Source organism: Columba livia, chromosome 2 (genome assembly GCF_036013475.1).
Source record: "Columba livia isolate bColLiv1 breed racing homer chromosome 2, bColLiv1.pat.W.v2, whole genome shotgun sequence".
NCBI lineage: Eukaryota > Metazoa > Chordata > Aves > Columbiformes > Columbidae > Columba > Columba livia.
Window position 1 is genome coordinate 55,099,127 of NC_088603.1, and position 22,767 is coordinate 55,121,893.

The window sequence follows — 22,767 nt, forward strand, 5'->3', positions numbered from 1 at the left end:
TGAAACAAATAAAAAAGCCAAACCACACATGCCTACTAAATGTGAGAAATTGCCCCCCTGACCTTCACACTGTTATGTCTCATCTCAAAAAACCACTTCAGTACCTGCTTAGATACACTAATTTTAAATCTAAGCACCTGCCTCAGTAGGATACCAAATGAATGAGGTGAGGGGGGCTATAACTGTAAATTACTACTTTCTTAATTTTTTGAGAAATACACAGTCCTTCATAACTATAAAAAAATGTATAAAAAAATACACTTTTTGGTTCAAAAACCCACTGCAGAGCATTCTGCAAATGTTCAAGGTGAGCAACAATATCTTAAATGAAACAAAACAAACAAACAGAGTAGAGGGAGGGGAAGAAAGCTAAGTGATGTGCTTCAGGAATGCATGATTTAGGTCCTCAGATCCCAACACAGGTGGAGGTTTAGAACTTGGGTGAATTGTTGTGTGGTGCTGAGATTTGCCACATCTTAGAAGCTCAGCCTGACCTAAAGCTCATTTGAGAGTGGTGCTCCCTATGGTAACGTTAAATAATTGCAGGTTGTTGGAAGCTTAACTCTACTGTGCATATGTTTATACAGTTGCTTAACTAGGCATGTCCTTTAAGAGTGGTTTTCTCTAAATTGTATTATGAACTAATTAACCAATTTAAATTGTTTGCTTACTTAAACTCTAGTCTTTAAAGAGCTTGCGCTAAGCTTGAGGTAATATCATTGCCTTCTCTTTTCGGCTGGAACATCTTTTTTTCACCCCCTTTTTTTCAATGAATGAATATTACCTGTGCCTAGAAACAGTGCAGACACTGTGCAAACATTGACACGATCGCGGTGAGAAGCAATAGGTACCATACTAAACAGAGGTGCTTCCCTGCTCCCCTCCCCGTTATCTCTGCAATTAACTACAGCACCATTGTGATGATTTGGCAGATGATGGTAACCCTGAAATAATAATACTGTATATTGTAAATAACAGGGCATTCCTGTCCAAAGCAGACAGTAGAGCTTCAAAGCAAGGAAAAAGACAAATACTGTGCTATTGAAGGCCGTAACCTTCTACCTTTTAAAAAAGGGTCTAATCTTAAAAAATAACAGGGTAGAAGCCAACTAAATGAGGGTGGTAAAGCTGAAAACAAGGTGTTCTTTATTTAACCGTTAGAGTGCTGGTCTTTCCCAACACATAAACTAAATGAAGGTTATTGCAAGTTTTGAGCATCCATTATATCCAGAGGGTTAAAGAGGCAGAACTAACAAAGAGGGAAGACTGAAGGATATTTCAGTTCCAAAGTCAAGGTACTGGCTGCTACATCTTATTTAATGATGAATTAGGGGAGCAGGACAACTTGAAGTTTCTTTCTTGGCAGAGGCATTGATGAGACTCCTTAATTCATCTTTTGATTAACGTCAATAACCGGGCATGAAGGCTTTTGGAGTAAAATTCCTAGAAGCGTGAATCCTCTGAAGCAATTGAGTCACTCTGCTGTTTGTGTAGTAATCAAGGATTTTGGAGGGCTTCTTTCCCACCATGGTAGCGGCAACCCAGCACAATTGAGCAAATGAATTCTGAAGCCCCTATAGAGTAGGACATTTAGTATCTTAAAAGACTGGGCTCCTCATTTGCCTAGGACATGCATTTTGTAGAATAAGTGTTGATTTGAGTATATAATCTGAACCATTTTAAAGGTTAGGGAACCAAGATAAAACTGAAAATTTACCCTGTGACTGTCAGCAGTCACATGTTTATATCTATCTGTGTCTATATCTACATAAGATATTTATATTACATAAATATATATTGTGGAAATAGATATAAAACCATAATTCTAATGGGGTCTGTATTTGTTTTGGTGGAAAAGATACACTATAAATACTGGTTTTCAAATGCAGATGTGTCTGAACATGTTTGTCCCATTTATCCTTCCAGAATTAGCATCTGAGCGTATTGGTGCCCATGCTTAAACATTAGACTCTTTTCTTTGTCTGTTTTAAAAGCAGAGAGAACTTAGTGTTACCTGGGGCAAATTTCTCATTATATGTATAAAAAAAAGCTCTAAAATACTATTTCAGTGTTAAAATTCTGAGCTGTATCCATGGTGTCTCCTTCCTGAGACGCAAACCAAGATTATCAAAATTCCTTTCCACTCCAGGAGGAGTAACATCATATACAGAGAAAGGATAGCAATTGTGAACAAAGCACAAGTGAGAAGAGAAATGGCATTTTTGGGGTCTGCAACTGCTGTTACAGGTAGTGGAATTTGTATGTTAAAGTCAACTCTGTGAGGGAATGTCTCCAATTTTTGTTTTTTTAATTGTCTGCTTTTTAGTGTCAGCAGATGCACTTTGCTTTGTGAGTAAATAGATGAACTTTACCTCTGAACCCTATGATACGTACTTCATAATAACTGGTTGGACTACTTTGACAAATTATTAAATTGTCAGGATGCTGTTTGCAGCACAGTCCATTTTTAGAAAGCAGATAGTCATCTGTTTGGCATTATGTTGGGTAGAAGAGTACTAGACAAGAGAGGCAGATTGCTTTGTAAGCTATAAAATGTCTGTCAGTAAATACTCAGAGGTCTGGTTTAAGTGACGAAAGAGTAAATACTATGGCAATTTCTGTCCATGCATTGGATAATTTACCATAAGTAGGAAACAAACTGTAGGAGCAAGCAAGCCACAGTAATACAGGTCTGCAGTTTGCTTGCTGTGATAAATAATGCCCGGATGTATCCCAAATTATTGAGCAGATGGCACTTCGATATGTTCTGATGTGCTGTTTGCTTAACAAGCAGATTTTTTTTGCTTATTTTTTTTCTTTATTATTATTTGCATGTATATTTCTTTTTTATCACTAAGACCAAAACATTATCCTTGTGCTGTAACCAACAAATCTGGTTTGTATAAAGAGATAATGGATCGTAGTCCTGTGTGCGTGTAATCTATAGTTGTGTGTTTTGCCAGTGTCTGTGTAGAAAACTTTTTTCATTGCCTGAGGTGGGAAGCAAAGAGGATCTAAATATTTTAAATGTGCGAGAGCTTGTGTTTCTGCCTGCGAGGCTGCAGGACTTGCTTTCCAAGGTGTTAATCCTGTAGCTCTTTGTGAATAGCCAACAGCTGGAATCTAGCAGTTGAGTTATTAAAAGTACAGACTAATACAAGTCCTATGGCATTTGCTTGGATTAAACATCTCAAAATTTCTAGCTTCTCTGTCCATTAACTACAGCAGCAGCTCCTGTTTCGTATCTCACCGTCGTCATCACTTACCTCCCAATGCTGCTGTTGCCTCCCACCACCTCCTTGCTGATCTCCTTTGGCTGCACCTCCTGCCCTCCCTGCCATCCACACCCCAGCTCCTTAGACAGCAGCGTTTTGTGACCAGGTTTTGAAAACTCGTCTTCAGTTGAAAACACGAGGCTTACATTATTCTGTGCCTCGTTTGAGCTCATCCAGTCCATCGCTGTTCCAGACAGAAGTGATATTTTTTTTAATCGTTGCTATATATTTTCCTAGGGATGCAGAGTTAAACAGTAAGTTTTCATGTGGCATGCTGTTCTGTGTTACTCTTGCATATCTGTTAATCTTGGCTGTGGCTGTTAATGTTGTTTTTATGCCGAAAACAATAGTTATCTATAGTGGTCACTTGTAATCATGGCAGTAGCATTTTAGGTTTTTATGATCTTGCCTGGCTGAGGGGAGAGTTGGTGACACAGGTGCCAAAAATCAGAACAAATGCCACAGGTAGGCACATCTTCACACTTGGGCAAACAAGGAACAGGACAAGGAAAAATACAGGGAGATTTTTTTCCTCAATTTTTAAAATAAAAACTAGCCGAACAGTGCTGCAGTATGGAAGGGAAGGGTGGCTCTTCAGTTACAAATTGAAGTCTCAGCCTTTTTCTTCTGTAAAACTTCTCCAGATCTTTACAGAGAAGGCACCAGTTGAAAAAAAAGAGATGACGCTCAGCATAATGCATCAGTACAAATTGTATTTCCTTTGAAACTCTGCACTGTGTGAGAGTAGACATCTTTTATTTTGGTGTTTTGAAGGTGGGGTTTGGTAGTGGGATGGAACTGAATTGAATTACTTCACTGTATTGGTACTACCAAAGCTACAATTGTTAGCCTCTTTGTTCAGAGGATTGAGAATTCCTGTACATAGTTTAAAGACTGGGATTATATGTAATTAGTGTTAATGCTAATTGCATGATAGGCTCCATTAAATCCAAGTGCTAGTCTGTTATCTTTAGCGGATGCACTCTAAAACAGAGTATTGAGCTCTTTTTGGAGGAGGTTAATCTCCTAGTAGTGAGAGATACAGAGAGATGTATTGACTAATACAAGAGAATTATATCAACTTATTTTTAGAACCAAAAAGTGTCCTGCACCATCCTCTTGTCTCATGTGTTTCAGTGTGTCTTTTTTTTCTTAATGACCTAGTAGAAAAGCATAAGCAGTTAAGAAGTCTCTTGAAATAATAAGTAGTAAACTATCAGAAGATTTGCAGTGTACTAGGAGGGAGTGTGGGTGGGAACTCTTGAACTCAAAGTCGATTTTATTTTAGTTTAGCTATATTGTCATGTCATCGTACATGCAAGAGATGCTGGAAGTGCATTCTGAGCACTACTAAATTGTAACAAAGGACTAGGAAAATTTACCAGGGCGAATCAAAAGGGGAGAATATAAACTGTATTGCAGGGAATGCAAGACAGTGATTTTTGTGGCTGCTGTTGAAATACAAGTACTGTGAATGGTGACTGACAAAATATGGGATTTATGGGAAACAAAGCTCTAAAATATTTTTCCCCTACCAAAAAGAGAGGAAGATGGTAGGAGGAACCCCTCCAGAAACAGTGGATTTTTGCTATGTGTCTAGTTTCTCTTGAAGTTTTAAATGGCTTTATGGTATGATAAACAGTTCAATATGAAGACAAAGACAGAAAGGAAAACTAAGAAGTAAATTAGGCTGCTCATTTTGAGAGTGATACATTCAGTGGATAGCAGTTCCAAAACACATAGCGAAGTTCTGGGTTCAGTAACTCATTTTCCAGGTGTCATTGCCATAAGAAAGAAAAAGTAAATCTCATCATATGTCAATAAAACACAGATAATTCCGTTGCAGATAAGTTAGTAATTTTTTTTTTTCAAAGCTACGATGTTGCATGTCCTTTGGCTTCAGTGTTGGACGTTTTGCACCTGCTGATATGAAATGGGAATTATGGGTGCTGTAGTGATTCAGATTCACTTCCCATCTTTATTACAGGTACTGTTGTCTTCTACTGCCTTGCTCTGATAATTTAACTGTGTGTTCCGTGTTGAGCATAGAGCAAAGCAGGATTTTTTGTTTGTTTGTTTTGTTCTGGTTTTTGGGGGCTTTTTGTTTGGTTGGTTTTTTGTCCTCACCGTTTTTTTTCTCAGGTCATTTATTTTCTTTGCAACTTCTTGCGCAGGTGGAGAGTCATGAAAAAGCCTGATGTTCACAAACCATGAACAGTAACAAAATAGCAGCAAAGTGTCATTCCAAGCTGCTCTGGATCTTGAGTGTAATAAATAAACTTAAATCACAATTCAGTCACAAGCAGAAGAGATTCAAAGTTCAGTAACATAATTGACGTCAGCAAGATTTAATATTTCACTTCGTCCACACCACTTTTCACAGCCTTGTCCAGTTAAGTTCAGATGAAAATACTCTGTACTTGCTGCTGTCTTTACCGGACTGTCTTGAAAGAAGTGTCCGAGTGACACTTCTTTTTCCATTGAACCTCTCCTTAGGAGCTTGTGGACTTGGAAAAAAGTCATTTTCAAGTTTGGATCAGCACAGCGCTTAGTTTTTAGCAACGTCCCCATCTTCTGAGTGGAGCCAATTTGTTTGGGCTGAGGGCTGCTCCCTTGTTTCACACCCACCCGCCAGCCCACTGAGGCACGTTCCTGTGTGTGGATCTGCCTCGTGAGCATCGATGTTACCCCTGCTTTCAATGTCATGACTGCCTTGCTGTGATACAGCATATTCTCTGAGAGTTTTATTGAGTAGACCTTTTGTAGGTGGGAAGAAAACATCTCTAGACTGTCTAAAATGGGTGTTCATGTGAGCTATGTGAAAGATGCACGGTCATTTTGAGTGAGGTTAAAATGGCAAGATACGCTCGAGTGAGAAGTTTGATGTCTGCAGTGCACTTCACACAAAAGTTTCTGATAGACCATCCTGGATAGTGCCTACTTTAAACTTTTTGGAGAAAATACCTGTCTTCTAGTGCCATCTTGTGGCTGTAGGAGAGAGAGGCAGTCTGTGTAAGTGCCTTTAAAAATCCCTTAGTTTGTTAAAAGATGTTAAACAACTAGTGTCTTATCATTTCTCATATGCAAATATGGACGGAGATCCCATGTATAAAAAAGTGTGTATAGCAGGATCTTAGGGAATATTAGCAAAACAGGTACTCAATTTAGGTTTTACCGTGGTAGAAGTCCTTGCAAGTAGCAATTTTACACCTCTTAATAGTCATTGTGCATTCATGGGAGCTCAGGTTCAGGTTGTGCACGTGTCTGTACATGAGTGCACTCATTCAAAAGTTGGCAGGACTGGTGTTTAGAGTATGATCTTCCACAGATGCTTCAGCTTCTTAATTAGATATTCCTCCACGTGCTGCACTTTGCATCACTGAAAGTGATTCCATGTTATAATCTTATTTAATGACTTCCTAAAACCATACAGGACCCGGTAAAATAGCTGGACGGTCATGCAAATTGTCTTTATGTAGCTGGATTTTTCTTTGCTGCTGCAAAGCACTTCATAGCATCTCCTGTGCATTTAGATATATTTAAATTCCTTCCCTATTTGCAGAACCCAGGATTCCCAATCACACAAGCTTTCCAGTCAGCAGCACTTATGGTACGGTGCAGTTTGCAAGTGTGGGACTAATGCACAGCATCTCTAGAGCCCTGTGGAAGGCCATGTAGTTCCACATGGGGCCACGCAAAAGGCCAAAAACTTAGAAGTCTTCATTCGTTTTCTTTGACAGCTCCACACATTTGGTACACTTTTCCTATCTCTGTTTTTTGGAGGGAAGAAGGAGCCTATCACCAGATCAGTGGATAGGTGTGAGGTGGCCTGGTTTCTTCACCAGCTTTCTGAAGTGTTGTCGCTAGTTCCATAGGCTTAGGTTCTCAAATACCTTAATTTCTTTATCCTTAAAATGGAAATAATTATACTTACTGTTCTCTGAAAAAACTTGATGGAAGGCCTGCTTATTAATATTATTATTAAAATAACCTGAATTCTGTAGTATGCATGATTTCTCAGTGTATATGTACTAAATGAAAATTATTTGTTTTGTAATAGGTGCTTATTTTTTCATTGTCCTTGATACTGAAGCAACAAACATCTCTCCTGTTTAAATACTGCATTGTATCACAGAAATATTTCTTGTTGCTCTTCTTCGTAGCTGCTGTTATATGAGAGAGGCTGGATGAATAGATGGAAGCCTTCGGTTTTACATGAAGGGGAAGGAAATATAAGAAATGTAAAATGGAGAGGACACTTAATAGCTTGGGCCAATAATATGGTAAGTATTTGTCACCTCTGTTAAAAAAATACCCCTGCGTTATACTGATATTTGAAATATTTCAACATTAATTGCCAAAATATTCCATTGAAAAATGGTACATGTGAAGAATCAGGTATAAAGGCATTGAATGGTAGTTTTTATATCCCATTTCTTTGTAGAAATTAGTTCTGGTGTTTCCTGCTGGCTAGTCAGTGTTCTTCACATGATTGCCTCTTCTGAAGAAATTCAGAAAAGTAGCTCTACATACCACTGTTGGGGATGGTCACTACTGTACGCTATTCTACAATTTATTGAAGCAAACAGTCTGAGGAAGGAATGACAATGTAACTCTTATTTATATAAAAAACCAGAAATTCACCACCTCCCAAAAATAAAATGCAAACCTGTCTTGATTTTGTAACTTGTACTGAAGTGATATTATACTATGTACTTCAAATACTGCAGATTATAATAAATCATAGTAATAATTTCTTGTTTTGGTAGGCCACTAGAGAAGGTTAGACTTAGGAGAAAATAGACCCTTTTTCTCTAAGTGTAATTCACATTTTAAAGGGAAACATCACTTTCATGCTGAGAGTTGCATTTCACCTATCACTGTATATCTAATTGATGGGTCAAGGTCTGTGTTTTAAAGCTCAGCAGTGAGGGATATGTTTTTAAGTATGTATCATGTCTAAATTCCAAAGTCTTATTTTAAAATGTGGTGAAAGTACTTCTGAAACAGTAGCTTTTTTCCTTCTATTGTTTTTCTCCCTTCTGAAGGGAAACCTTTATTAAAATATTTTAAAGCTATTGTTCTTTTATTCCTTTCAAAACCAGTTTTGTATGAAATTGTTAGAGGTGGACTTTTGTTTATTTGCTGCCTTTTCATTACTGCATTAGATTTGAAATTTCAGTGAGTGCTTGGTGGTCATAAAATTAGCTCTTTTGAAGGTTTTGTTCTTTTCAGAGCCATACAATTAAAATATATATTCTAGGTGAATCTGCTGAGAATAGATAGGACAGTTGGGGAGAGCTATCCCTAGAGATGATGTGCCACATCAGAACACAGAATACTAATAAAATGTTGAGAGCCATCTGTCAGAGACAAAAAGGCATGGTCAGGGCCTATCTTTCAATGAAAAATGAAATGACACTTGCCCTCCAAAAGATTAATATATTTGGTTATTGGCCTTTCCTCTCCCCCTTTACCTTTTTAAAAATTTCTCCATCATCTAGCAATGTTTTGCATTCCATTTTTGTTTTTTGTTTTTCTGTTGAAGTCAGAAAAAATCTTTTCTACCCTTGCTTGTTACTGTCTGTGCATGACTACCAAGTTTTTTTATTTTCTTATGCCTTTTTTTTTTGGTACAATGAATGTGGGCTTGTTAGACGTTAGATATTCTGAGGTGGGCTTCAGGTTAATTAGGCAAGACTTAATTCTGCTTGTCAGATGCTCAAGTAGCCCATGGTTGGTGCTGTATCAGCCCTTCTTCTTCCTCCATGGCCAAGACTGTAAGTTTTACAAACTGAGACACCCGAGGACCAAATCCTTAGAGACATTAGGCTGCTTAATTCCCGTTTGAACAGTTTTAAGGCTCCTTCATGATAGGAAGTTGACTCTTAAGTCCTTTTGGTTTATGGTGCAAATGGCATACATTTAACTATAGAAGATCCTATGCTATTGGTTTGAAAGGCGCTTTAAACGTAAGCTAGTCTGTCCCGTATAGGATTTGCCATCTTATAGAAAAACAGAAGGTGTGATATATGTCACTTTTATCTGAAAATCATCCTTGAAGACCAAGTGGTGAGATTAATAAAATACAACTTTACTAAAGCGCAGTTCAAGCAAGATCACAAATTTTATCAGGTGATCTTAGAAAGGACAAGGCGTAACCTCCTTGTTTATGTTACCCAGAGATCTGGGGTTTCTACCTTGCAGATGCTGTGTGCAAGTTTTTTTCTGAAACTTTGTTGACTGTTAACCTGAGAGATGCCAACAGAAGTGTGTTCCATGCTTAGAGCTCTTCACGGACAAAGATTGTGTGGAAAACAAAGCAAAACAAAACAGCACCTGCCACCATACCACTTACTGCTCTTTCTGATTTATAACAAAACAAGAGGCAAAATCTGGCTTAGATCATGACCCCCCATGTTTAGACTCTTTCACTTAAAAACAGTTGTATCTGTACAGCTAGGGACATAGAAACTCACAGTGGGGGAGGAACAGAAACGGGCACAGGAATCTTTTAAATCAGTTTTGTTTTGTCACTAGAAAAATCCTAACATGGAATGGCATCCTGGACGCTGACCTTTCAAGGTCTCTTCCATCCCCTTTTCTGTGATCGTGAGAGTTGTTTTTTTCTGTTCACTGAGCTTAAAGGAAATACCTACTAAAATGCTTTGTTTTATGTTGGGGACTTTTGTTTTTAAATCACTAAGACCAAGTCATTACTTAACATGAAATTAATCTCCATTTTGCTATTGGAAAGGTTATAGCTCACCTTTTATAAATGGCACTGAAAAATCTGATTAATAGCTCTTTTTTTTTTTCCTTCCCTCTTTCAAATTACTTTAATCTTCCTTCCTTTAAACTTGTTGTTCTGTTAGTTTAGGAGATTTCCTGAGGAGGCAGTGAAAAATCACAGCGTACAGAACCAAGCATCGTTTAAATATGCTTGCTTTTTGTTTTTAATGTAAGAGTAGAAATGCATTTCTGGAGAAGTACAGATTGGCTTCATTTATCTTAATGAGCTCTTGCTTCACATCTTTTCTTTTTCCAAGGTGGAAATTTCTGCTTCTTCCAGGGTCTGTTGTGGAAGAGTTGGGATTTTTTCATTTCTCCAGTAGTAGCACCAGCTCAGCCAGTTGAAACTGGTTCATGACTGGAGTTGCTAATCTGTCACTCATTCACTTATTATATTTTTTCATTTGGCACATGAATTTAAAATATCTAATTTACTCTTTCCTTCTGTTACCTCCTGGGTTAGATGGCTCTTCATATCGACAGCTTTTTCTGATGGCATATTTAGCCCAGCCCTGAAACTTATGCCGTAAACTGCTATCCCTGCCTTAGCATACAAAATACTCTGGGATGTGGTGAGTAGGAGTTTGTCATACTGAATAAAGTTCTCTTGTATTTTAACTTTCAGGGCGTGAAGATACTTGACATGATCTCCAAGCAAAGAATTACCAATGTGCCTCGAGACGACATAAGCCTTCGCCCAGATATGTATCCCTGCAGCCTTTGCTGGAAGGATAATTTAACGCTGATTATTGGCTGGGGAAATTCAGTAAAGGTGCAATTACCTGTCTTTGTAATAAATGCTTGCTGCTATCACAGACAAACAGAGGATTATTTCTGAAAAAGCAAAGACAATCGAAAAAAATAGAATTTGGTTTGACTACAGTGTGCAGAACTCCCGCTGCCATAGAAATGTCATTGAACTGACCCTCATGAGGAGGAGGAGTGATAGACACCCAGCGGTCAGACATATCTCTGTGTGTGAGCACGCAGCGAATGTAATCCTCAGGGACACTTCTCTGTGCCTCGGAGAGATTTCCTCTTTTGAAAGCTCTTAGTGGGCTGTTGAATTCATTTCTTTTGATTAGCATTGAGGAAGAAAACTTACTACGAGGTATTTTTGGAGGGCATTGTTTTGGGGGCTGAGGAGGTTGTGACTGCTAAAACAGCCGTATGATTTTGGTCAGCTGTGGGGAAAAAAAAGTTGGGGGGGGGCGGGGTGTGGAGAGACAGATTGCTTGAGGTTTTGTTCTGCTTTCAGTAGGGAACTGGCATGGGGAACTCGTGTGCTTCAGACTGCCTATGATTTGCTCAGACCAGTACCTGGCATGAGTTTGTTACAAGCCTGTTAACTGTTATCTAATAACAGACTGCTACATCACTGCACAGTGGGAAATTAAAAGTACTTGGTAGGAGTAGATGGAAGGGGAGGATAAAGTGAGGTAGGTGAAGCGTAAAAAGCTTTTGGAGCATCAAACTTGGAGTTTTATAAATGAGGAGGCCTGTCACGAGGTTGGCATCTGTCTTCCCCCTTGTATTGTGCGTGCTTCACAACATTTGGGTATTTGCATTTCTTTATATGTACATATTCCCCTCCTGTTATTGGGAGTCGCAATAGCGTATTCTGACTGAAGTTGTAAGGTAATGAGATGCAAAGTGTGGGAAGATACCAAAATCAAACTTACATATATGCTACTATGAAGAAATCCTAGTGGGCAGATGTTTTCAGCTTTCTCTCTTGCGGTCCATTTTCCTTCTCCTCTCTCAGCATACTTATAAGGCTGTGGGCTACAGCTCTAACTTTGTGGTCCGGTTCTCTTCTTCGGTGATGCATCCTCACTGTGTTTTTCAAAATACAGAAATACATGTCCGAGAATGCCTCAGTAAGAAAAAGCATTTCTAGGAAAAGTTAGTATAATTTTAGGACTTCATAGTAATGATCCAAATCTTTGTTTCCTAGATTTGCTCAGTAAAAGAACGGCATGCCAGTGAAATGCGTGACCTTCCAAACCGCTATGTGGAAATAGGTATGATTGTATGAATGTGCTCTCTTTCAAAATTGTATAAGCTTTAAAGGTCTGTTTTCACATTGTAGCATGAAAAAAACTGTTACAGTTCAGAGGCAATGTTTAGTCATAACATAAATGTCTCCTCATTTGTAGTTGATGAGGTTGTCGTAAAGTCCTCCTGCACAGGATTTTTCTTTTTATTCAAAGAGAGTCTTAAATTCTGTGATCATCTAAAATTAGAGATCCTTTTGTAAACAGTGGATGTCTTAACTTTCTCTTCACATGGACTCCCACAGAGAAGTTAGTTTTTCATCTTGGTTAAATGACTATCAGTGTAGTAGCAAGGAGAAAACAGGCTACTTTATGTGTTGTTTAACTACACTGCTCATAACTTTTTTTTTTTTTTTTCCTCTTTTTACACATCTCTTTGGTATAGTGATGGAAAATGATTTGTATTTCTTTTTGTTGCCTTTTTTACTTCTGCATCTTATGTTCTCCCTTGCTTTCTTATTTGTCTAGCTTAGGCAATGTGAATACATTTCATTATTGCTGATTAATGGAAAAGGTCTTGAAAAAAAGGTGTGTATTAAGTAAAGCATAAAGTGGAACTAAAGGAAATTTGGAGGGGAAGAGGAGACATAAACAAAAAGTCACAACTGTCCCAGAAACTTCTTCTGGAGAATATATAATAAATATATATGAAAAGGTAGTGCTGCTGGGGTGATAAACAGACCCTCAAATCATGATTGGACGACAGTTTGTAAACTTTGGTGCATCCTTGGCTTGACTATAATGACATGACTTTTTAGAGAAGAGTGTACATGCAAGATCCTGACTCATGTCAGATTAGAATGGTGCGTGGCGTAGGTGTATATAGGCTTTTTGATTTCAGGAAAAAAAAAAAAAAAACAACGTTTTAAAATAGCTTCTGAAAATAAACTAGGAGACTTGTTAAACTCTATAGGAACTGTGCATACTGAGAGGCAGTGGCATGCCTGACAATTAGCTGAGACCTGAAAGCTATTTGTTATTTAAGAATACATGGTCCCAACAGAATAATCAACTGTGGATTCTAGGATATTTGAGAGAATTTTGTCAGGAAGTTCAACTTTAAGTTTTAGCCTCAGATCTTTCCTGTACCTATAAGTAGCTTTTAGAAAATAATTAAATGGGGCTGTTTACATAGTGAACAGAGGTAACTTCTACTTCAGCTATAATGTGTCTCCCTGGAGGAAGCTAATCTTACGTGACTGTCTATTGGAACATCATTAAAAGATAATTAAAAAAAAAAGCTGTCATCGGATTACTTCAGTGCAGACCTGAAGATTAGAGATATTTGTGGAAGTAACTTTTTCATCTTACAATTTTTAGCCTAAAATCTTCTCTGTATCCTTGAGGACTGGCATTCTATCTCACTTAACCTGTTAACAATATGCTTGAGATTTTTCTTTCTAGTTTCAGGTCAAAGCACTGGAACAGCTCTGCCAAATGCTGTCAGCAGCACTCATTGAAACGTGGGTATTAGATTAGGAGGAAAAAGAGAGAGACATTATTTGTTCAAGTCTCAATATAAATTACAATAGCTTTTGATGTAGTTACATAGAAGGTCTTGAGAGCTGTGTGTCATGCCATAGCATCTATTTCAATTTTATTTCAACTTTACTTTTCAATGGCATAGCTGCAAGGTCTGATATTAATGGGCAAGACCAGCAACCAGTATAGTTTTCTGCAAGACCGCTAATACCTTGAGTGGCAACATAAGTTGATACGCTTTCATAATGTAAAGAATTTATACAAGGCATATATCCTGAATATCCTTCAGTGGCAGGATAGCTGAATATCCTCCAGATGTTTTGACCCATAACATCTTGACAACATACTTATGAAAAATGAAACCCATGGCACAGTGTAAATTTTGTCGTGTTTAGTGGTGTGGGTTTTGTTTTGTTTTATTTTTTCCTTTCGCTTTTACAATTTCACACCTGGAATGAAAACCAGCATTGGAATAGGAGACTTCATACTTGCTTCTCTGCTCATCAGGGCAATACATACAAAGTCTATGATAACACAGTGTTTTCTCATGTTTCAACAGTTTCAGATTTATGCTCTTTTAGAGCCGTTCTGAGGGCCTCAAAATTCCACAATAGTATTATGGTAAACTGTGATGGCATTAGTAGAATCATAAATGTTTCTCCAGTGGTTTGCAACCCAGTGAATACAAAAACAGAGCATTTCCTGCACGGCAAGTTAGGTACATAGGATCCTCTGTGACAAAGTTTTCTTCATCTTCTGATTCTGTCTTGACATATAGCTATATTTACTCTGAGGCAGGAAATAAATACAGTGTCTACCATGATGCTAAACTACACAGCCCGTAATGTGGGAAAGTAACACCACTGAACTGTTGTAGCTGTTCTATTTTAGATAAGGTGATGCTGTGATTACCTGTAAGAGAAATTAGATCAATTACACAGGTCTATTGCATTGAGATCTGCATGGCATTGCTAATTTTATTTACATCTTTCAGTATATTAGTGGTGATTTTCTTCAGTAATCTTTTCCAGTGTTTTTGTTTATGTGTTACAGTTCATTGCCTCTGTGGGTCTTCATTTGGTGTTGAAGATAAACTCCAGTGAAATGTTTCTATTTAGGTTTAAATGTATGTTAGCTGAGCAGATCCTATCAGTTTAGCTCTGTCAGCTACCGCTGTGAAGTAGTGTATTGATTAGAAAGTATTGGTATTGAATTACAGGCTTAACATGGACTAAATGCTGTTGTGATCCTTCTTAAAGAGCGCTTGACGTCTGTGCTCGCTCCTGATGCGTGTGCAAAAGCTGTAATGCTGGACAACTTCTGGTCTGAACAGGGAAACCCTCCTCAGCTGGAATCTGTGAGAAGGCGGGTTGCTAAAGAACTAATTAGCGCTTTGCAGTTAATATGATGCCTTTTCAAAGTGAAAGGGGGCATCTGCTCTTCAACGGCCTTGTCAAGTAGCTCAGGATTTTATATACTTGTATGGAAAAGTACTTTATCTCTGCCTCAGTTACTCAAGTTGTTCTTGATAGTGGAAGATAGAGATTAGCACTGGAAGTCAGTAAAAGACTTGAAGTCAATTAGAGACTTCCTATTCAATTTATTTTAGCCCAAATTTTATCTGAGGAATCTCAGCTGAATTCCAGGTGCCAAGCAGCCAGCAATACTTCTTGAGCAGTTGTCTCCCTTCTTCATTCCTCCATATTCCCCACAAAGTAGGATTCTGGTTTAAAAATTACGTGTTTTGTGGATACACTTGCAACGTATGTTTTGTAAAGGAATAGCTGTATAACTGCATAGTAAATTACCACCAAGCATTGAGATTGCACATTTTTATCTGAAAAGAAAACATGGGAATATTTATTTTTGGTTTGTAAAGTGAGATACTGGGATCTACCATACCAGCATTTTTCTCTTTATATAGACAGAACTCAAAGCTTAATTAATTAATATGATGAGCAGGAAATTAACTGTGACTAAATGTCATCAAATTTATGTGCTGATTTATGCAAACATTTAATTGGAACAAGTCTGCTGCACTCTGAGAAGCAAGTTGCCCAAAAAAATGGGAGAGAGAGCGGGCAGAAGGAAAATACCCATCCCATTTATATAGTAAATTCTATTTAGACTTTTGCTCATCTTGGTTTGCCACAATCCAAACTGATCACTTCTAAATTTCTTGATAACATTAGTCAAGATTATCAGACTCCAGAGTGTTTTCCATATTGGTTAACAAATTTTTCTCAGTTCAATGTGTAATGGGAAAATGAGTTTTTCAGAAGATCAACCTTGAAGCTTTGAAACTCAGCTTCTGACTTTCCAGTTGCCATCAAGGATTCCATGGGATTTCCATAAAGGTTGTGTGTCTGTAGCTAGAGAGTTGTACAGGCAATTGCCATATTTCTGAAGATTATTGCTGTGTGAGGTGCAATGGGGCAAGATGATTTCAGCACCATGGTAGCACTTCTGTTTCACACAACCTTACTGCAGTTAAAGCAGCAAATTGTAACGCTGCTTACAGTACACAAGACATTTTTCTAATATAATTGAAAGAGTAGACCTCACCAGACTGATCATTACTGGCCTGATGAGGTGGTGGGCTTTTTTCCTGATGTTTCTGATTAGTGTGATACTGTAATTGAGAGAAATTGTTTTGGTAGCACAATGTCTTGCTCGTTTTCATTCTGTGCTGGTAGCAAGTTGTAAGGCAACAGCTTTTAGTGACAGAGGCTTTACAGAGTTTAGATTTTAAGCCTAGCTTGCTGGTTCAGCTTCTTCCTAACTTTCCCAAAAGACAATATCGAAATCTTGGCCCCATTGGAATCAACAGCAAAAACCTCTGACTGTAACCAGAATTTCACTCTATATAAATTTTCAGTGGAAAAGCAGGGACTGTTTTTTGAGATTTGATTAAACAAAATAGACTTCTTTTGGTTTCAGTCTGTCGTGTGTGTGTGGATCTTTAAATTCCAGAGAAAGTTGCTTTCTAGAGTTTGGGTAAATAATGTAGTATGTATTGTTTTATTTCTGTAGTGTGGTGTATTTCATACATTTCATTTGATGAACGATAAGAAAAGATTCGCAGGATTTCTTTTTTTCTTCCTGGTAATTTGTTTGACAGCCCTACATAGATGCTGAACGTAGAATAGATCCACTGTCAGCATATCTTCCATCTTCTCTTATGACAGGCGTAAACATGTATGACACATGGCCATATCTCGGTCATTCCAATTTCCTTCAATACTACGTTTGTTTTAATTGTTTTGGATCCTTTTCAAATTAACAGCATTTCTTATTGCCTCTGTGTTGGCTTTTTTTTCCCCCCCTTGATCACAACAAAGTGTCCAGAGAGTAAGTCAAATTAACCTATTGGTGTTCTGTGCAGCTATAACTTCTATAGTTTTTTTCAGTAAGACTTTTTTGATTAGCTGCATCAAAGGTTTTTATCAGGTCAAGAAGCACTGTCTAAGCCAGCTATTCTTTGTTCAAGGCTGTAGCAGCAGAGCTGGAGCATTGTGTTTCAACAAGGCCTCTTGAGGAGGATGAGCTGAGACAAAGCTGAAAGTGAAACCAAGGAAACTAAACTCCATTTAAAAAGAAAACTTGAAGTGATGATTTTTGTTTATTTTTTGTTTTGCAGAACAATACTGCTGCTTGATCCTAAATACACCATTAGGTGGACATTACAAACGTTTTTCAGTAGCAAAAGAACTGAAGTTCCAGTGCAAGTCAAAGAAACTCACGTTTTTTAAAAACTGTGCCCATAATCTTTATAAATGTACCATCCACCACGCTGTTTTCCTCTCCAAATTCAAACTGCAATGTTTTGTATGCCTTTGAGAGCCTTCTCTTGTCACTTTTTAAAGCTGAAAGTTTCTTTGCTTATCCTTCTTGCCATCATTATGGATTTGACTTTTTCTTTTCCGTGTTTTTCTTCCTGCGTTCTCATATTGTTTTAAAAATTGTTTTAAATTGTAGACTGGGCATAAGATATATTATGTAGATGTTTCTGACATGGTTTGTCATCACTCAGAGCAACACAGTCAAAGTAATCTCATCAGTCTTGCAGGCTAGAACAAAGTAACAGAGGATTACAAAAGTGAACCTGTTATTTCCTGGAATGGATAGAGTGCTCTACCCTTGTGTAGTATTTTGCACTCCCAGTGATGTCGAAGTGTCAGCAGTAATTAAGAGAAAAACCGTATTTGCTTATTCACTGAGAGACAGGTGTCAAAATTGTACTTTACTCAATAGTATTTTTTTCTCCTTTAGCAGGAGGATGATTGTTTCTCCTGTTCCTTCTTGTTACCTTAGCTAAAGAAAATTAGCTTTATTTTTAGTGTCATTATGCTGCATCTTCTGTTTGCTTTGCTAAAATAATGAGTAACTATTTCAGTAAACAGTAGATATTAGTAATGTAGCGTGCCAAGCAGAAAGCAAGGAAGCTTTTGTTTCCTCCGTACACTTAGATTCTCGTAAAACCATGTTTCAGAAGAAAATTATGACACATCTGATATTTTCATAAAAGCTTATATGTACAATGTTTTCTAATATGAGCACTTAGATGATTCCTGTTTTGGGCCTTGTGAGACAGGAGCCCGCAAAAAGGGCTTCCCAGATGTTGAATGCTTGCACTGCAAATCCAGCAGAATAAAACAAAAGGGCTATTTCTGTGACAGGGGTCTGCTGTAATGAAACTTTTTGTAAATACAGTTCAGCTCTCTTTTTCTTTCTCAAGATCGTTGTCACGTAACTTTCTCAATTTCAAGACCAGTTTTAGGAAATTACATTTTCAGTTCCATCAACAAGAAAAGGGACTGTTTAACCATAAGTTTTCTTTGCAATTAGGGTAACTGTAAATCTTCCTGTGATGTTTAAAGTCATGATAAATAAATGATGGTCTTTGTGTTTTCATATATCATAGCAATAGGTGTAGCAGGTGTGATTCTGTTATGGCCACATGACTTTCTGTGAATATGCAAACCCATGAAGATGTACTATTTATTGCCTGTTTTATTGAGTTTGGGTTTGCTTTCTTTTTTTTAATATGATTACTGAAAATCAGGCTGACCATTCATTTCAAATGTTTCATCTCTAGCATGTCCTGGAGCATAAACATTTCTTCTTGCAAGCTTTAATGGAATTTAATCTGTTAAATGTAATTTTTCATCTTGCTGATCCAACTGGGAAGTCTGTAGGTTCTTTATATGTATTGAGTCGTCATTTCTCTGAAGTGCTACTGCATGCTTTTGATTGCTGCTGAAAATCAGTTGTGTGTTTTTTCTTAGGGAGTAGTTCATACACAGTCATTTATTTAACAGTTTGTTCTTTTCTGTGTTTCAGTTTTCCAGTTCGACACAGAATTCTATATCAGTGGACTTGCACCTCTGTGTGACCAGCTTGTTATACTTTCATACGTAAAGGAGATTTCTGAAAAAACGGTAAGAGTTTCTTCACAGCAGTAAACTGTCCCTGTGAGTTGGGCATTTAAACTGGTCATGCAGATCTGATTATCTGTGGAAAAATGTGTAGTCTGCTGGTAGTGAACAATGCTTGAAACTTCTCTGGCCTGTAAATAAGGTCAGTGGAGACAATGGTGAAGACTAACGTACTTAGCTTTCAGAAGTCCTGTCTGGCTACCTTTCTTTCTTGCAGGAGGCAGAGAAGGTCTCTAGATCATCCTTTTCTCTCCTTTATCCTTCCTTTCCCCCACCTCTCTTTTTCTCTCCTCTTTTCTTTCTGCTATTTCTTCACCAGAAGACACAAAGAATCTTTTTGAGCCACAAGAGAGGCTTGCTGACACTGCATCCTAGAAGAACTGAGTAGTGAAGTTGATCAACTCAAGCAATAAAAGTCACTGTGGCGGGGGTGGGATGTGCGATCGTGAGCAAGTAGCATCATTGCCTCCCTTGCTTCTAAGACCTTTAGTTGTGTACACCCAGATACATGTGTAGATAGGTGGAAATTAGAATTCATGTGAGCCGTTTTTACTGCACGCGGGTGAGTGCCATGTCTGTCTCCGACATTTATTTCATATTGCCAAATAAAAGGCGAGGCAGTGGAGGAAATCCTTGAAGTTGCGATGTGAGAATGGCAGATGCTCTTGATCATCTCTTTGATAGTACGGCTGCATTAGACAACCATCACCATAGTAACCTTAAGCAACTGGGTGCACAAGTTGCTAGGCAATGCAATGCTGTGGGTTCAAACAAACGCTCGAGCCTGCTGAAATCAATAGGGTTAGCTTCTAGCTCTGCTGCAGGATGTCAGATTATTATTTCTTTATTTATATTAGGGAGAAAAATAATGTCACAGCAGTTTTTCCCAAGAGAGCCAGTACAGTAGTCCTTTAGCAAAGGAGAGGCGGTGGAAGGAAAGGAGGCAAACAAATGGGAAAAGGAAGGGAGAGGAAAAGGTGGGTAGAAATGCTCAGGAGCGAGGAAACTGGGAAGCTGCTGTTAATGAAGTAGTAGCATGGGAAAGGAGTGTAGAATAAAGGAGGTAGTGACTGATAGAGGTTAAAGTAATTCTAACTGCTTCGGGAAAGAAAGATGAAAAGAGAATTTCAGGTGATATAAAGGTAACTGAACATAGGAAAGAGATATTTTTTTTTTTTCATGTATTTGCTTTTAGCCTTTTAAAGAAACTCTGAATGCTGACCTTTGATGACTTCTCAGTTCTCTGGGTAACTCTAACAAGAAAACAAAAGTACTCTCCTCCCCATCACTGTGTCTGTGCCCTGGTGTGGTAGGAACCCCCCTGTCAGTGTCTTGGCTCCATGGGGCCTGACCTGCCTGAGCTTGCAGCAGAAGTGCTGCTCCCTACAAATGCTCTTGGGTTATGAGGAACACTGTTGTTCCTACGCTTAATTTCATAGCTTTCAAATGACAGCTTCCTACGTGTTACAAATTGGATTAAAATTCAACTCCTGGCTTGCTTTGATTTTTCTTTTTTTTTTACGTCTACCGAAACAGGTAAGTTGAGGTAAGACTGGAATGGTGCTGCTGCTGAATGAGTAGGCTAGAGCTGTGTAAGTCCAGTTTGTATGTCTCCTTGCTTTTTCATTCTCTATTTTGTTATAATTCACAGCCAGAAGTAGAAAGCAAAGGATTGTCTTGGACCTTAATTAAAAATACACCTAGATGAAGACAACTGTTTTCCTTGGATAGAAGATGAAAATCCATGATGTCATCTTACTATAAGCACCTACATTGCACTTGAAAGTTCATCTTATTCTAAGATCATCAGCACAGCAAGGGTTATAGATTATTGTCAGGTTATTTTTTTCCCTATTCTACTGGACACTTAAAAGTGCAAACTTAAGCACCAGCTAAAAAAGAACAAGTTCATCTTGCTACCAGAATATCATTGATTCATAGAGCTTTTGTCCTCTGAGGCCTGAGCCCAGCTGGGAACACGTCTTAAATTGTTCTGTTGCTTGCTGAATGCAATGGTTGATGATCATCTGTGATAGCCCTGAAAGTTTCTGTGACCAAGAGCAGAAAAATAGTGAGGAAACTCAAGGGATGGGTTAGACCTGTGTCTTGTGTAAACTTCTCTGTGCTGATCTGTTCAAGGGAAGCAAGCTGGGAGTAGGAATAACTTTTTGTTTCAGACGTGATTACAGCTACTTTGTGGAGGACAACTTTTCAACTTGTGTGGTTTGCAATTGAGTACCCGGTGCAAAGTACTGGACCTTTGGAAATGTTGCCAGCTGTTGAATTTCAGCCTTGTTTGTAGATGACCATCAGTTGACATTGTGAAGGTAAATCATGTAGGATGCAACTAAGATGTTTGCATTTTTCTAGGAAGTGGAGTGTTGTGCAAGGCCTAGACTGGATATTGTACAACCCCTACCTGAGTCTTGTGAAGAGATCTCGTCTGATGCACTAACAGTACGAGGATTTCAGGAAAATGAATGCAGAGATTATCATTTAGGTAGGTGTTCTTAATACTGTTTTGTTTTCATAACTTCGTTTAAAAAAGACTTGATTTGGGAGCCCTCAGCCTCTTTTTTGTTTTTTATGTCATCTCCTTGAATAACTGTCTATAACTGCTTGTGGCACCAAAGTTTAAACTGGAAATCCACAAGAACGAGTCACATGAAAGAAAACGAATGTGCATTTTTAAACATTGTGATTTGTAATGCCATCTATTAAGTCAGACATACTGGGGAAGGCGGAAATACGTATCTCATGTAATGTTCAGTATTGTGGAAGGCAGTATCTTTGGAGATGTATTCAGCATGTGATCCATAGGAGCTCCTGTGTCTCTTCGGTCACAAATGGCTTCAGTGAAATGAGTGATACAGTGTCTGGAAAAGCTGCTCTGGAGCCAAAGATGGAATAAATGTCATTTCAACAGTCAGATGCACCTGAGTCAACTTAAAAGGGGCTCACTGATATTTAGCTTCCCTGTATTGAAGCTGTTGGCGTATAACAGACTCCAGAATGGTAAAATGTAATGAATAGAATTTGGCAAGTTCAGCCTAGAAGATAGTTTTAATTATGTAACAAACAGGGAGGTTAAACCCTGGCGCAATACATAACAGAGTCTTTTAAATAAGATGGGATGGTTTTCTGATGTATGTGTTGTAGTTCAGAAAGATACGTGGCAAAGCTGATGCAGAATTCCTTGGTGAAGATTATATGGCCAGTGTTACACAGAAACATTCCTTCTGGCTTTTAAAATCCATGAATCTGATTTTTAAGCATCTTCTCTGGCAGCATGCTTCAAATCACAAGCTTGGCAGGCATCTTTGTGTACATCAATGCCCTTAAGCCACTAGAAATATAGTGCATCTCCTCCCGATCTCCAAAACATCTCTGCTACTATCAATAGAATTGGGATTTCTTTATACCTGTCCCTAAGCAGAACATTGGTCCCTGCAGTTTTACTTTTATGCTTAATGAATATTCCAGTTCCTCTGACAAATCTCAGTTTCTTGGATGGCTTTAAAACAAGCATCATTTTGTGGATTGTGTATCGGTTCAGGGAGCGTATTTGTTTGCATGCATAGATAGAGTTAAAGGATGTGGGATGGTTTTCTTTCCTGTACCTACAAAATATTGATGGTGTTTCTTCATGGGTTCTGTGGAAATAATAACTATTCTGAACAGTCATCTGTGTTTGATTTTACCTTTAAGTACATTTTTACTTTG

The 22,767-nt window shown here is 38.1% G+C and overlaps 1 protein-coding gene across 1 annotated transcript in view; it reads left to right on the forward strand.

Annotated features, from left to right (window-relative positions):
* Positions 1 to 22,767, forward strand: part of VPS41 (VPS41 subunit of HOPS complex) — a 107,273-nt gene that overhangs the window by 49,875 nt on the left and 34,631 nt on the right. Inside the window, exons 8-12 of the mRNA XM_065052012.1 lie at positions 7,439 to 7,558; positions 10,693 to 10,839; positions 12,025 to 12,091; positions 18,950 to 19,047; positions 21,415 to 21,544. Coding sequence (XP_064908084.1) covers positions 7,439 to 7,558; positions 10,693 to 10,839; positions 12,025 to 12,091; positions 18,950 to 19,047; positions 21,415 to 21,544 — 562 coding nt within the window. The remainder of the gene's footprint in view (positions 1 to 7,438; positions 7,559 to 10,692; positions 10,840 to 12,024; positions 12,092 to 18,949; positions 19,048 to 21,414; positions 21,545 to 22,767) is intronic.